The 14,981-nt window shown below is 66.5% G+C and overlaps 1 protein-coding gene across 1 annotated transcript; it reads left to right on the forward strand.

Moving 5' to 3' along the window:
- The first annotated feature begins 620 nt into the window (after positions 1-620).
- LOC102047250 (WAP four-disulfide core domain protein 2-like) lies at positions 621-2,729 on the forward strand. The gene is made up of 4 exons (XM_055722075.1): positions 621-812; positions 1,052-1,189; positions 2,272-2,424; positions 2,521-2,729. Exons 1-3 carry the CDS (start codon positions 725-727, stop codon positions 2,421-2,423), a joined length of 378 nt encoding a protein of 125 aa, XP_055578050.1. The 5' UTR covers positions 621-724; the 3' UTR covers position 2,424; positions 2,521-2,729.
- The last annotated feature ends 12,252 nt before the right edge of the window (positions 2,730-14,981 follow it).

Raw genomic sequence — 14,981 nt, forward strand, 5'->3', positions numbered from 1 at the left:
CCACTCGCCCAACTGGCACTGCCAGGTGGTGCGGGCTCCATCCCCCAGGGCTGCTGGAGGCTGCAAGGACAGTGGGGGCCGTGGGACAAGGCTGCGGCTGGGCAGAAGGAGATCCAGTGGCTGCCGGAGGCACAGGCAGCATGGAGGGCTCTTCAGTTGAGGAGTAAAAGCCGGGGGAGAAGTGGCTGGAGCAGGAGCTGGGCGAGCAGCAGTGGCAGGGGAGCCACAGGCCCCGTCCATGCTGCCGGCTCATCCCGGCCTCCAGGCATCAGTGGCCCAGGCTGGGGACTCCGTGGAAGCTCGTGACCATGGCCAGGGCAGTGGCAGGCTGAGTCGGAGCAGGGACAGATTCCCCGTCCCTGGAGCGGCCGCGCTCCCCGCTGGCAGTGCCAGCCACGTTCCCGCACCTGCGGCGGCCGAGCCCCGCGGGGCCATGACAGCCCTGTGCCCGTGCCCCGGCCGCTCCGGGCCGCAGCTGGTGCCGGTGTCTGGCTGCTCTTCCTGCCCAGCCAGTTCTCAGCATGGCCGCCCGGTCCCTGGTCGGCAGCCAGCAGCGGCAGATACCTGATACTCGGGTTGTGCAAGCGCGAAGGGGGAGCCTGGCCCTGCCCGGCCCTTGGAGCCACCCGGAAGGCTGAGCCCTCTCCCGCCCGCCGGCCCCACCTGGAGAGGAGCTTAAAGGCCGGCCGGGTGGCCCCGCAGGCGCAGCGCCGGCTCCCGCACCATGCCCAAGGCCCGCAGCGTGCTCGTCCTGGCCGGGCTCCTGGCTCTCTGGGCAGAGCTGCCTCCAGCATCCGCCCAGAATGTCACCAGTGAGTATGAGCGCACGGCTCGGCACAGCTCGGCTCGGCACGGCTCAGCACGCCCCGGGCGAGCAGCCAGGATCACTCCCAGCACAGGGGCCTGCTGGGGTGGGGGCCGGGGCTCAGCAGCATCCCTGGACCCAGCCCTGGGGCCGGCAGCAGCATCTCCCGCCTCGGGCCGGCAGCCCTCACCCTGCCACGGCCCGGCAGCCCCGACACCTGCCCACGCCCTCACCTTTGCCTTGCAGCAAAAGCCGGCGTGTGCCCGGACCCGGCGACGACGGAAGCGGTGAACTGCACGGTGGGGTGCCAGTCCGATGGCGACTGCGAGAGCACCCTCAAGTGCTGCCCGGCGGCCTGCGGCAAGGCCTGCCAGAAGCCCGACGGTAACGCTCCCTCCTGCTCCCGGCCCTGCTGCCTGGGGCCGGAGCCGCTGCCGGAGCCGACAGCCGATCCCAGCCGGCAGCACCGGGGCTCCAGGGTGCGGGAGCAGCCGCAGGCCTGGGCGGCTGCTGTGGTTGCGCATCCGGCTGCAGCGCGGTTACCAGGGGCTGCGTGGGGAGCCCGGTAGGGTTGGGGTGTGCTGCTGCTGGGCCACGCTCACCCCTTCCTCCTCCCACAGACACAGGCGTTGAGTAGATGCCTCCAAATGATGCTGGGGCCAGTGCTGAGGGCAGGGGCCTGTGCCGCTCCCCCTCCCAGACCTTGTTCCCCACTCAGCCTCGTGGGTGGCCACCAGCCCAGGACGTGGTCACTGTTCTGCCTCTCAACCCCGCACCTGGGAAGAGTCTCCCAGCAGGGTCATCCCTGGCCCTGTGCTGGCCACAGCCCCACAGACACCCAGCTGAGTACGCTTGCCATGCGGTCCTGCAGGAGAGCAGCCCCAGGTGATGGGAGCAGGCGTTGAGATCTTCAGCTGCAAAAGCATGGATGTGAACCTCCATGGCCGCCTGAAAGGACAGAACTGGCCTGGCTGTGCACCTGGGGGACAGTGTGGTACAGAGCTGGGAGCCCAGTGCTGGTGGCAGGCAGCAGGATGGCGAGGCAGGGGCCCCATCCAGCTAGGGCACAGGCCATCTGTGGGGCTGAGCACACATGCCATGAGCACACAGCTGGGGCTGTCCACGGTGGCAATGGGGGAAAGTGGGGCCAAGGCTGCTGTTGGGGCCGTGTGCTGCAGCTGCGCATCCTGTGCTGACCGTGCACTCCTGAGCAGGAGGCTGAACACAGGGACTGCGGGGGGCCACAATGCCACATGGCCTCCTCGACATGTCCCCATCGGGTCAGGCTGTCAGGAGCACCAACAAGCAGTGCTGCAGGGTGGGGGAGCCACTGGCTGGCACAGGGATCCTTCCCCCGTGGCAGCCGGGGGCTAGGGCCATGCCTATGGCTCCGGGAACTGCAGGGTCAGCCCTGCCCCTCATGCCGAGGCTGGCAGGTCTCAGGCCGTGTCCCTTCACCTTTTCAGAGAAGCCTGGCACCTGCCCACCTGTCAGTCCAGGGATCCCCATGCTGGGCGTTTGCACAAACCAGTGCAAGACGGACTCCAACTGCTCCGGGAGCCAGAAGTGCTGCAGGAATGGTTGCGGCAAGGTCTCCTGCGTGACACCACTCCACTGAGGTCAGTCGGGCACCCACCAACCCCAGGGATCCTGCAGCACCCATGGCACAGCATCCACATGCCCGTCCCACTCACAGCCCTCTGCTCCTTTTGCAGGCACGGCCGCCTCCTACCAGCCCAGCCACAGGGAAGCTGCTGCCCAATGCGAGTCCCACACGCCCAGGCCCCGGCCCTGCACCGTCCTCCCCGGTCTGGCCACGCTCCCAGCTCGGAGCCTTCAGCCTCAGCTTCCTCCCCGGGGTCCCCTGCTTGGGGTGCGCCGCAGCCCCTGGCACTGTCACCAATAAAGCAGCCTCTCCCTGCCACTCCTGTGGCCGCCTCTGTGTCCCGCTGCACTCCGGTTGGACAGCCGCCCTGCCCGCTCCCAGCCGCATCCTGCCCACCACAGCTGACGCTGGGCACTGGTGCTGGGACCAACTGGAAGGGCTCCACATGACAAGCATCAGTGCTGTCTGGCTGCACTGTGTCTCCAAGGGTCCCCAGCCTGTGCCGCTGCCTGGGGCTGCCCCACAGCCCCACAGCCCCATGGCCCGGGCTGCCCCAGCGCACTGTCTCCTCTGCTTTTGTGCAGACACGTGCAGAGCGGGGCCGTCAATGTACAGCCATGGCCACATCCCATCAGAGTGGAGCTGCTCTCTGCTCTGCAGTGGCCAGGGGACAGGGAGACTGCCAGCATGTGCTGTTACATGAGCATCACCCCAATCTGCTCCTGCCCCACACGCACCCAGCCCAGCAGTGGCATGTTGCCCATGACAGAAGGCTGAAGGAGCCGTGGGCAGTGAAGCCCACACACCTCTGCCCCATGCCTGCCCCTGCCGCCTCCCTCCCCTGCCTTCTCGGAGCTGTGCCCCACTCCTGCTCCTGCCCCACTTTCCATGGCAACTCCCGCTCCCTGCAGGGCTACTGGCATCCCGGCCTTCCTATGCCTGCCCTGCTCCCAGCCCCCAGGACCAGAGCAAGCAGTTCCACCCGCCTTTGAGAGGCCAGCACCCCCAGAGCCCGCTGCCTTTGCCAGGGGTCAGAGCACAGCTGTCCCCCAGGGTAGAGTGAGCCCCACGCCCTGCCCAGCACAGCCTGTTGCCCATTGCTTGTTCCTCATCTCCCTGCGGCGTGGATGCAGGCTGGTGCCCCCCAGCTCAGCACCATTGCTCTCAGCAGCAGCTCTCCCTGCTCTGTGTGTGCCGGGAGGCAACAGGCAATGCTCCCTGGGCCAGACCAGGTGGACTGGGGACCAGGGGCAGGATGCTGCTCCCCTCTGCCCCATCACTGCTCACCATCAGGGAGTGCAGGCACCGGGGCTCTGGGAGCGCTGACTGTCCCCCTGGCTCAGCTGCTCACGGGTCACTGGTGATCTGGAAAAGGTGTGCTGCAGAGGATGCGCCAGCCATGGGCTGCAAGCCCAGTGCTGTCCCAGGAGTCTCCCCTGAGCTGGATTGTTCATGCCCGGCACTCCCACGGTCCTGACACGGTGATGCCATGGGAAGGAGCAGCTCAGTTTGGCCAGCCCCACCCCAGCAGTGTTTAAATCCTGTCCAGTGGGCTCGGCGGCACAGCTCCCCGACAGCAGCGCAATGCTGGGCGAACGCACCCTCCTCCTGGTGCTCTTGGCACTGTTCATGGAGCTGCTACCTGCCCTGGCCCAGCAGCACCATGCTGGGGACCAGGGCACTGCCCCTATGGTCACCCCAGCACCGCGCTGGGCCCTGCAGGGACGCTGGCCCCTCGCCGCCTTGCCTGCCCCCGGCAAAGTGGGCAGGTGTCCAGCGGGGGGGAGTGGAGCCGCACGCCCCCACAGACTATACTGCTTCTCCGACCACAGCTGCCCCGGTGCTGAGAAGTGCTGCCAGAGCAGGCAGGTCAGGACCTGCCTCCTCCCCACTGCAGGTACCGCTGACTCCCACCGAGAGGTGCCAGTGTGGGGACTGGGTGGTGGGTGGGATGCGGGCAGAGGCTGGTGCCCTTGTTGGGTGCCCCTAATGCAAGCCTCGCTCCCTGGGCACGTGGCCGCACAGAGCATCTCCCTCTGCAGAGAGCCCAGGCTACTGCCCCCATGCCAGCAGCACCAGAGGTGTGACCTGTGGGATGAGCTGCCACAATGACACCGCATGCAGCCCTGGGGAGAAGTGCTGCATTCGCGGCTGCTGCGCCCGCTGCATGCGTGCCGAGCCAGGTAAGGTGGTTGGGTGTACCCATGCCAGGCTGAGGTTGCCATGGGACAGCCCCATGGGTCTGTGGTCCCCCATCACTCTGTGGGGGACCCATAGGCGGTGCAGGGACAGGCTGGCTGCACGCTGAGACCCAAGCCTCCCCTCCCCTCCAGCCAAACCTGGCTTCTGCCCGTGGAAGCGTGTCCAGAGGAGAGCCACTGCCTGTCCCAACCGCTGTGCCGATGACCGGGACTGTCCTGGGGACCGCAAGTGCTGCTTCTCTGGCTGCGGGCTGGCCTGCACCCCCCGGGACACAGGTACAGCCCTGCCATCCCTCCCCCCGGCGCCGGCACTCACCAAACCTGCATCCCCCACCCAAGTGTGTCTGGCACTGGCACTGCCCATGACTGCCTGTGGCTGCCCCATAGCTGCCCCGTGGCTCTCCTGTGTCCACCCCACACCCCTCCCCAGCGTGTGCCTGGCTATGCCACCAGACAAGTCTCAGCGGCCGTGCCCGGCCGAGCCATCCAAGGCCCTGGGCAGCGTGTGCTGCCAGCTGCAGCTCCCAGTGCTGCACGCCCACCTGGGGCACAGCCCCAGCCCTCATAAGTGAGCAGGACAAGGGGCAGGATTAAGACTGAGGCCATGCCAGGAGTGGGGCTGGGGGAAGCAGGATCCCGGCGCAGCCACCATCCCCGTTGTCACCAGGGAGCCGCCATGCCACAGTGAAGGCCGGCGCGTGCCCCGTGGTGCTGCGGGGCTCCCTGGGACCCTGCCTGGAGCTGTGTGATGCTGATGGCAACTGCCCTGGGGCCACCAAGTGCTGCACCACTGGCTGTGGCCACATCTGCAAACTGCCCACTAAAGGTAAGGCTGTTGACACCCTGTGGGGCTGAGATCCCCCGTGTCCCCTCCCTGCCTTGTTCCAGACTGAGCCTCACCAGCCAGGGCTGGCACACCCTTGGCTGCACCCGCCATCCCCAGGGGCTGCCCCTCACCATGACCCTCCCGGGAGGGAATGGGAGAATGGGGGCCCAGCTGCTGTCCCTGTGGGGTAGGAGCTGGGTGAGGGGCTTACCTCTTGGTGGGAGGGCACACACACCCCTCACTCCTCCCTCTCTCTGCATGTGCCAGTGCGGCCCGGGCTCTGTCCCCCCATGGCTGACGGTGACCAGGTGGCTGAGTGCCTCCTCCTGTGCCTGCAGGACAAGGATTGCCCCCCTGGCCAGAAGTGCTGCCCGCAGGGCTGCGGCCGGGCATGCGTCCCTCCACTGTGGGGTAAGACCCCCACAGCCTGCCACCTCCTGCGCGCAGCAGCCCGGGCCACCGCACAGGTCTCAGTGTTGCAGTAGGTCCAGCCTGGAGGGGACTGAGGGGGGCCCGGGCACCCCAGGGTCCCCCCATCCCTCAGAGTGGGAGCACCCATCCTGCACTGACTGCCTCACCCATCTCTTCCAGGCACAGCCTAACCCTGGCTGGGAAGGGCTGCACCAGGAGCTGCCGTTTCGGTGCCGCTCCCCACCCCGCTGCCATCACACCCCTGTGAGCCAGCAGAGGTGCTGCTGCCAGCAGGGCCGGCTGACCCCATGCTTGTCCCTGTGCCAGACACTCTGCACCACCAGCAAGATGGCACCAGCATTGCTCTGATGTCCGTGGTCCCCAGCACCCCCAGCCCCTCCCAGCCGTGCCATCGAGGGCTGCCTGCTGCCCACACCACCCCACACCACGCCAAGGCTCCTGGCAGCCTGGGCACAAAGGCGAACCCTGGCATCCCTGTTGGCCCCAGCTGCTTCACCACTGAAACAGAATAAACCAGCACATGGCCGCTTTCTGCTCCGGGCCACCATCCCTGTGCTCTGCTGCAGCTCCCCAGGAGGCACAGGCAGCCCGGGGCCATGCACAGGCGGGGAGGTGCAGGCAGGCACGCGGCAGCTGTCCCTGCAGGCAGGTGCTGCCCTGCAGCAGGGAAAGGCTCCTGTTTCCATGCGGGTACCCTCCAGCCACCATCACCCTATGGTGACTGTCCCACGGGCCCGGGGGGGCTGCATGATGTCCCCTTAGCTGTCATGCTAGAGTGCAGAAACCAGTTCCCTTGGATTCCTTGCACCAAGGAAGGGCTCATTTGCATCCCAAAGTGTGAAGACCTGGTTGGAAAAGCAGTCATGGGTCGGGGTGGATAGAGCACCTGGACAGGGGAGGGGGAAGGGAGCAGCACCCACATGCCAGGGGCCAGTAGGACCTGCTCGCTCCCCACTCCCAGCCCAGCCCTGTCACTGGGCTGGGACACTGAACTGGCCCGGGACATCTCTCCTACCTCATGGTGCAGGACCTGAGTGGTCCCATTCAACACCTGCCTGAGCTGTGCCATGGCTGTGGGGTGGCACAATGGTGGCCGGCTCAACAGACCCCCTCTGGCTGCTCCTGCTGCTGTGCCCGGGCCAAGCTGTGGGACATATCCATGGCCCCCAGGCTGGGCAGGCAAGGGGCAAGCAGGGCTGGAGGGAATCCCAGGTAGGGGGTGGCAGTGGCTGCAGCAGGGATGGGGCTGTGTGCGGCAGGGGACAGAAGCTGCCTGACCCCACCTGCCCTCCACAGCCCCAAAGGTCACCCTGCCCTGAAAGCGGGGCTCAGCCAGAGATAAGGATGGCTGGCGGGGCGCCGGTGGGTTCTGGGAACTGCCCCTCCTCCTGCTCCTCCTGCCCACAGCACAGCCAGCCTGCCGTGGCTGGCAGCCCAGCTTCAGCTGCCCCAGCACCCCGGGCATCCCTGCCAGAGACTTTAAACACAGCCCCAGCTCAGCTCTGGACACACATGACATCCCTGGCAGCACCATGAGGCCAGGGGGCTTTCCTCCTCCTGGGTCTCCTCGTCCTCAGGGCAGAGCTGGGCACTGCACCAGAGGAGAAGGGTGGTGACTACCGGCAAGCAAACCTGGCAGCTGCCAGGCACAGGTGTCCTGGGGCCAGCTCCGTGCACTCCAGCCCCACCGTGCCCCTGCCCAGCACACACTGGCACTGCCTGGCACATGCTGGTGGGGACCGTGTCCCGGCCAGCTGCAGTGCCTGTGGCACAGCCCTACTGCCCCAGGGAGCCCTCTCCTACCCCAGGCTGCACGGGCACATGTGCACCCCCAGCACCCCACACGCACGCCCAGCACCCTGTACGCGCAGCTGCCAGCACCCCGGGGTGCTACGTGTGGCAGGGGATCTCCCGGCCTCCCTGGGTGCCGCGCACAGACACTGGGAGACCTAGATCTGGGAGGTCTGTGCGCACAGAGCCCAGTGCCCAGCCTGGTGCCAGGGAGGGGGTCTCTGGGAAGAGTTGGGGCTGCGTGGTAAAGGTGGGCATGAGGGGGGTGCTGGCAAGGGCAGGCAGGGTCTGGGGCTGCACAGACCCCCACATCTGCAGCCCTGCAGCATCCGGGCCCTACCCTTCACCCCTCTCATCCCTTCCCCACCCCTGCATGCAGCCCCCAGCCACTGGTGCAGACCCAAACCCTGGCGAAGGGACCTGGGTCATGGGTGCCGCTTCCTGGGCACAGACCCCCGCTGCCAGGGCCCCCCACTGTGGGTGTGATGCCGGGGGCGGTTGTGCCCAGCTGCAGCACTGCTCTGCCCTCCCCAACACAACGGCTGGGTTCCTTCTTTGTTTTAACCAAACAGCTGCTGTTTGGAGTGAAACCTCCCGGCAGAGTCTCTGTTTGCAGCCCAAACAGCACAGCCCAGCCAAGAGCCAGCAAGGGGTGTTTGCAGAAACTGCTGCTCCTGTGACATCTCCCGGATGGCAGGCAGGACCTAGGCACAGGCGCCAGCTGGAGCTCACCCACGCCTGTGGCAAAGGCAGGGCTGTCCCAATTTTCCCAGCATGGCCAAGGTGAGCACAGGGTGCCAGGAAGAGGAGGGGAAGGAAGAAGAGGAGGAGGAAGCAGCTTGCAGTGAGGATGCATGGGGCAACATTATGCTCAGCGATGGATCCTGACCTCCAGCTGGTGCTGTCTCGGTGCTGTCTTCCCACTGGCAGGGCCGGCAACACTCCTTGTGGCACTTGTTGCCTTGCGAGGGCACACACGGCCCTGTGCCGTGCCATGCTGTGCTGTGCAGGTCTTGGTGTGGGCGTACAGCAGCCCTGGGGCTGTCCTGCAAGGGATTCTTCAGCCCCGCTCCAACCAGTCCCTCTCCTGCCATGGCAGCAAGGCTGCTGCACTCCAGGCTGTGCCAGGCAGCCCCGGGCATTGCCATCGGCTGGTCACTGCTGTGCCAGAGAGGGGTGGTCACTGTGAGCCCTGAGAGGCTAAGCTCCTGCCAGGACCCTGTCCCCGCAACTGTGCTCCCCACTCCAGTCCCCTGTGTCCCCCCCAGGGGGGACCCATGCCCCATGCCCTGGGGGGTGGAGGGCAAAAAGCTCTGCTGCCTGGTGCTGCCTTGACGCTGCCGTCCCACTGTAGGGGAGCCCCAGAAGCCGGGGAGGTGCCCGCGGGACTTCATGCGCTGCCTGCACCTGGATCCCCCCCCGCACCAATGACTCCAGCTGCCCCAGCTGGCACAAGTGCTGCCCCTGGGAGTGCCGGCTCCACTGCAACCCCCCGGCAGAAGGTATGGTACAGCACGGCTACCGGCACCTCCTCTGCCCAGGGCAGCCAGCATCCTTCTCCCCCCTCCCTGCCTCCATCCCTGTCCCATTCCCATCACACAGAGCAGCTCTCTGCACTGCTGGCAGCCTCCTGCCCACGGCTCCTAAGGCCGACACAGGGCATGTGGAGGGGTCCAGCCAGGGGCAGGCAGAGGGGTCTGGGCAGGGGCAGGTTTCCCGTCGCTGCCCATGGACACGGTCGGTGCAGCCTCACCTCTTGGCCCTGTGCCATTTGGCACTGCAGAGAACCCTGGTGCCTGCCCAGCAGCAGCCCCTGAGGGGCTTTTTTACCCCTGCCCCTTCCCCTGCCTGGAGGACAAGGACTGCCTGGGAGCGCAGAAGTGCTGCCCACTGGGCTGCAGCCCTGCCTGCCTGGAGCCCGGGCAGGGTAAGGCGTTCGTGGCAGCCGGCTGGGAGCACGGCAGCGGAAGAGCCCCAGCTCATTGTGGGGCAGCCACAGGGACCCTCTGTGCTGTAGGTGTCTGCCATCTCCTCACCACCACGGGCCCTTGGGGTGGCCGCATGCTGCTTCCCCTGCACCGGCAGCTCCTGGCAGCTGCAAGGGAACCCAGTGGCTGGACATAGCTGCCGAGTGCTGGGGGTGTGTGGGCCATGGCAAGGGGCCAGGGAGCCCCAAGCACGGGCAGGGCAGATGGTTGGGGATGCTGAAGCCTCACAACCGCCTCTGCTCCGCCAGACCAACCCAAACCTGAGGAGTGCCCCACAGTGCAGCCAGGGCTGGTGGGGCCGTGCTGGGAGTGGTGCCGAGGCGACAACGACTGCCTTAACGAGCAGAAATGCTGCAAGAGCAGCTGTGGCAGCAGCCAGTGCCTGCTGACAGCCCCAGCTGGCGAGACAGGATGGGATGGGCAGTGCAGGCAGGGCTGTGGCTTGGGGACCAGGGGTGATGCCACGTGGCTGCAGCCACCCTGAGGCACGATGGGAGCCCCCTCGCCCCATGCTCACCGCAGTGGCCTTTGCCAGGACTGGTGGGGCTGGCAGGAGAGCCACTGCCTGTTCTCAACTTCTCACTGCTGTCCCCAGTGAAACCTGGCACCTGCCCCATCAGCCCCTCACTGGACACTGAGCCACCGTGCCGGGACCCTTGCACCCAGGACACCGACTGCCCCGGCAGCGCCAAGTGCTGCCCCATCACCTGCAGGCTCACCTGCCTGTCTGCACTGCATGCTGAGCCTGGCTGTGCCAGGGGCCAGTGCTACCCCTGCCCAGCTCCCTCCCCATGCCGGGGCCTCCTGTCAACATGGTGCTGTGTGGGGCAAGCGCTGCCGGCAGGGCTGCCACTTTGGCCATGCACCAGCATTGCCCAGATGCGCACAGGGGGACACAGAGCTAGGGGATGCGGTGCCACCAGGGTGTTACCTGCAGTAGGCAGAGAGCGGCTGGGGTGGGGACCCACTGTGCCACTCCCAAGCAGGCACTGGGGTGGGAAGGGGATGGTGAAGCCACCCTCCAGCGAGGCCACCATCCTGCCCTCACCTCTTCCTTGCCAGCGCTGCTGGCCAGGCCCTGCTCCATGGTGCAGAGGATGCCAGCCCTGCCCCAGCCACCCCGCAGCCCCACCACCAGCAGAGGTGCCACCAGGACCAGGACTGTCCCCTGTCTGAGGTGTGCTGTCACCAGCAGTGCAGCCGGGAGTGCCACGCATGGCAGCCAAGGTGAGGGGGATGGGAGCCGCCCCAGAGCTTCAACAGCTCTGCCTGCCCTGGACCTGTGCCTCTGAGTGGTGCCAGGAGCTGAGGGGATGGGGACCCTGGCAAAGCAGAAGGGAAGGGCTGCAGGGACTTGCAACCTGGCCGCCTTGGGGTCCCCGGTACCAAGCTGCCCCGTACCGTTGTTGGGACCCCTCAGCCTATGCAAGGCAGACACTGCCCCAGCCCCACTGCTGCCTGTGTTGCAGAGCGGCACCAGTGGAAGAGCTGCCGCAGAGATGGAGACTGTCCACGCCTGGAGACGTGCTGCCAGCACCAGTGCAGCCCAGAGTGCCACACCGAGGCAGCAGGTGAGCGCCACAGCCGCAGCCGCAGCCAGAGCTGGGATGCCACACTGCCTCCTCTGCTGCTGTCCCAGTGAGGGCTGGGGTGGGAGGGCGTGGAGCAGGGCTGGGTGGGAGCCTGGGACTGGTGGAGGGGACAGATGTGTCCTGGTCCTTGCTGGCATCCCTGGCCCTATGTGCAGCCTGAGCCATTTTCCTCACAAGGCTCCCCACATCCACGCCAGCCTGGCAGGAGGGCGCATGCCAGAAGCACAGAGACTGCAGCGGCAGAGAGACGTGCTTGCTGCGGCCCGTGCGCGGGGTTGTGCAGTGCTGAGCACCAAGGTGGGACATGGCAGGCAGCTGAAACTGGCGAGCCCCGGGGGAAAGGGTGCCTCCTCTCCACAGTCCCCGTGCCCCTCGGCAGAGGGGTCTGGAGCCAGCCCCGTAGCTCCTGTGGGAGGAGATGCTGCAGCATTGCTGCGGGGCAGAGCCGCGCCGTGGTGCCTGATCCCCCGGGGCTGCAGTGCCAAGGGGCCGCGGTGCCGAGGGGACTGTGGTGCCGAGTGGCCCCCACGGGGGTGGCTGGGCTGTGGTGCGGGTCTGTGCAGCTGTGCCAGGGGCACCACAGCCGCCCTGTGCTGTATCCTGCAGGGAAGGCCAGCTTCTGCCCAGCCCATGCCAGGCAGCTTCCCAGTTATGACTGCAGAGCCTGGTGCCGGCACAACACCGACTGCACCGGCACGGACAAGTGCTGCCTGCGTGGCTGCGACTACCCCTGCCTGCCCCCGTCCCGAGGCGTGAGCTGCTTGGCCCTGCGCTGGGCGGGGAAGCAGTGGGCAGGGGTCCCCCCTGGTTCCAGTCATCTCCCCATGCCCCCAACCCTGCTGCCTCCTGCCCCCCAGAGAAACCCGGCATCTGCCCCCTGCCCGAGGAGGCACGGACCACCACGGCCCCATGCGGCAGTGCCTGTGCCGGGGACTGGCGGTGCCCAGGGCCTGAGAAGTGCTGCAGCAGCAGATGTGGCTACATGTGCTCAGCCCCGGAACGAGGTGAGGAGAGTCACTAGGACAGTGGTGCGGCATGCCGCTGGGCACACTGGCACACCTCCTGTGGGGCAGGATGCAGAGCAGTGCTGCCACCGGGCAGGCGCTCAGACCCCCTGGGGTGCAGCCAGCAGGGTGTCCCAAGGCTCCAGGAAGGTGGGTGCCCACAGCGCGGGGGGGTGCCTGCCCCACCTGCCCCTTCCTGCCCCTCTCAGACAAACCCGGCGAGTGCCCAAAGGTGAGGCCACAGCAGATGTCAGACCCATGCATGGAGGAGGACTCCTGTGCCCATGACAGGGACTGTCCCCAGCAGAAGTGCTGCTTCTCCGGCTGCGCCAAGCGCTGCACCCGCCCTGCCCGAGGTGAGCATGGGCAGCCTGGCCACCAGTACGGGGCAGCAGCATGCGAGTGGGGCTGGGACCCTGCACCCTTGCCTGGGTCCCCTCCTCCTGTAGATCACCCTGGGGAGTGCCCTAGGGCAGAGCCGTGCTGGGACCCCCGGTGCAGGCATGGGAGCCAGTGTCTGGATGACGGTGTCTGCTGGCAAGAGGAGAAGTGCTGCAACACTGGCTGCACTTGGGAGTGCATGGCCATACCCAGAGGCAGTGGGAGCAGCCTGTCTAGGGAGGAGCTGGCCACCAGCCCCCTGAGAAAAGCCAGGTAACAGCGGGTCACCGTGCCCCTGCAGAGAGCCAGGACAGAGCTGGCAGCAGGTGTGTGGAGGAGTGCGAGGCTGACTGGCAGTGTCCCCGGGGACAGAGTTGCACCCACACTGGCTGTGGCCACATTTGCATGGACAGCCACGTAGGTGAGATGCAGCTCAGCTAACCAAGACCCAGGCACTGCCCTGGGAGCCGTGGGTGCTTCCCAGCCAGGTGCCCCTTGGTGGTGTGCTCCAGAGGGGGAGTGTGCCCTGTCCCTCAGGGCTGTGGGATGTGCCTGGACATCTGCAGCCTCGACAAGGAGCGTCCCTGGGGCTACAAGTGCTGCAGCAATGGCTGTGGCCATGTCTGCATGCGAGTGCCTAGTGGTAAGGGGGCCCAGGGCCACCGAGTCAGGGCGGCACTAGGACACACAGGGTGCCAGCCAGACCTGCATGAAGGTCACAGCCCTCAGCATGCTTACAGCTCGGCATCACCACAGGGCTGGTTCGTGCTGCTGCCCCATCACCTTGCTCACAGCAGCAATGGTCTTTTGGGGTGAGGAGACCTGAAGGGACACAGCGAGATGAAGCTCTCACCAGAGCTGGCCATGCTCAGCTGCAACTGTGGCCGCTGGTCCCTTGCCCCCGCAGATTCAGGGCTCCCTAAAAACACATCCTCCTTTTCAGATGCTGCATGACAGGAAAGCAGCTCCTCCATGGCAGGAAGACACTTTTGTTAGGGGACACAGGACAGCCACCAGCCCTCGCTGACCTGCCCCCTCTCCACCACCTCCAGCAATAAAGCACATATGTGGCTGCATCCAGCTGCCCCTGAGTCTCAGCAGCATTGGGCTGCCCCACCAGGCACTGGGACAGCCCCTTATGCTCCTGCAGCAGCCCCAGCATTGCCCAGGGCTCACTGGCGAAGGGATGGTCCCACTAGGGCTGGAGCCAGGGGGCTCAGCCCACACTGGGATCGGTGCCGTGGGGCCAGCGAAGCTGTGCAGACACAGACCCTGGTCTGGGGCAGGCTGTGGGACAGGCACCACCTCAGGCATCCATCGAGGCAGGGGCTGTTCCTCATCTGTTTGGTCACATCAGCTGCCATCCAGGTCATGCTTGAGGGCAGACCTGGGGCTGAGAGCCCATCCAGAGGCAGCAGGAGCTGCAGGGTGGTGGCTGGGGTGAACTCTGGGGCTGTTATGCGACACTGCTGAAGGCAGCCATTGCCCAGTCCCAGCACGGGAGGGCAGCCCAGACAGACAGGCACTACCTGCTCCTGCCTCCATGGGCAGAAAGGACAAGACCCAGACATGCTCATCCAAGGACCTGTCCTTGTATTGAAGTGTCACAGCCCCATGAGAGAGCCAGGCTCTTCCAGCCAGGCACCATGGCACAGGAGGGAGCAGCTGTGCCACTGCGGGTGCACATCCCTGCCCTTGGGCCAGCAAGCATCCCCAGGTGAGCCACAGCCTCTGGCACAGCTGCCCTGGCCAGCAGCGCTGGTCCCCGCCAGCCCCGTGGGGAATGGCTCCCTGCGGGGACGGGGACATGGCTGCCAGCAGCAGCTGCCCCAGACAGGGGCCATGCAGAGGCCACCATGCTCCCAAGGCTGGCACTATCGGGCACCTGGAACTGAGAGACAAGGGGTCAGGAATGGGGCTGGGCTGGGCATTGCCAGGGGCAGGAGCAGCCGCCGGCCACAGTGCACAGCACATGGTGCATGGCACACGACGCACACAGTGCATGGTGCACAGCACACAGCTAGTTACCGATGTGGGAGCACGCCTGGAAACACTCGCCCTTGGTCTTGAAGTTGTTCCTGTTGCCACCACAGCCGCCGTAGATGAACTCCTCACACTGCTGGCTGGAGGCGTTGAAGAAGAAGCGGCGGAAGAGCGCCTTGCAGCTCCCGCAGACGGAGGGCAGGTAGCAGAAGTCTGTGTGGTCCGAGGGAAATGGGCTGAGCCAGGGACAGGATGGGGATGCTGCCTGGCTCGGTGCTCCCGGGGCCCTCAGAAAAGTCTGCATGGCTCTGGTCCCTGCTTACTGCCAAACCCTTCCTGCCAGCTCTGCGCCTGCCTGCCCCGTGGCCCCAC

Source organism: Falco cherrug, chromosome 10 (assembly GCF_023634085.1).
Source record: "Falco cherrug isolate bFalChe1 chromosome 10, bFalChe1.pri, whole genome shotgun sequence".
Taxonomy (NCBI): Eukaryota; Metazoa; Chordata; class Aves; order Falconiformes; family Falconidae; genus Falco; species Falco cherrug.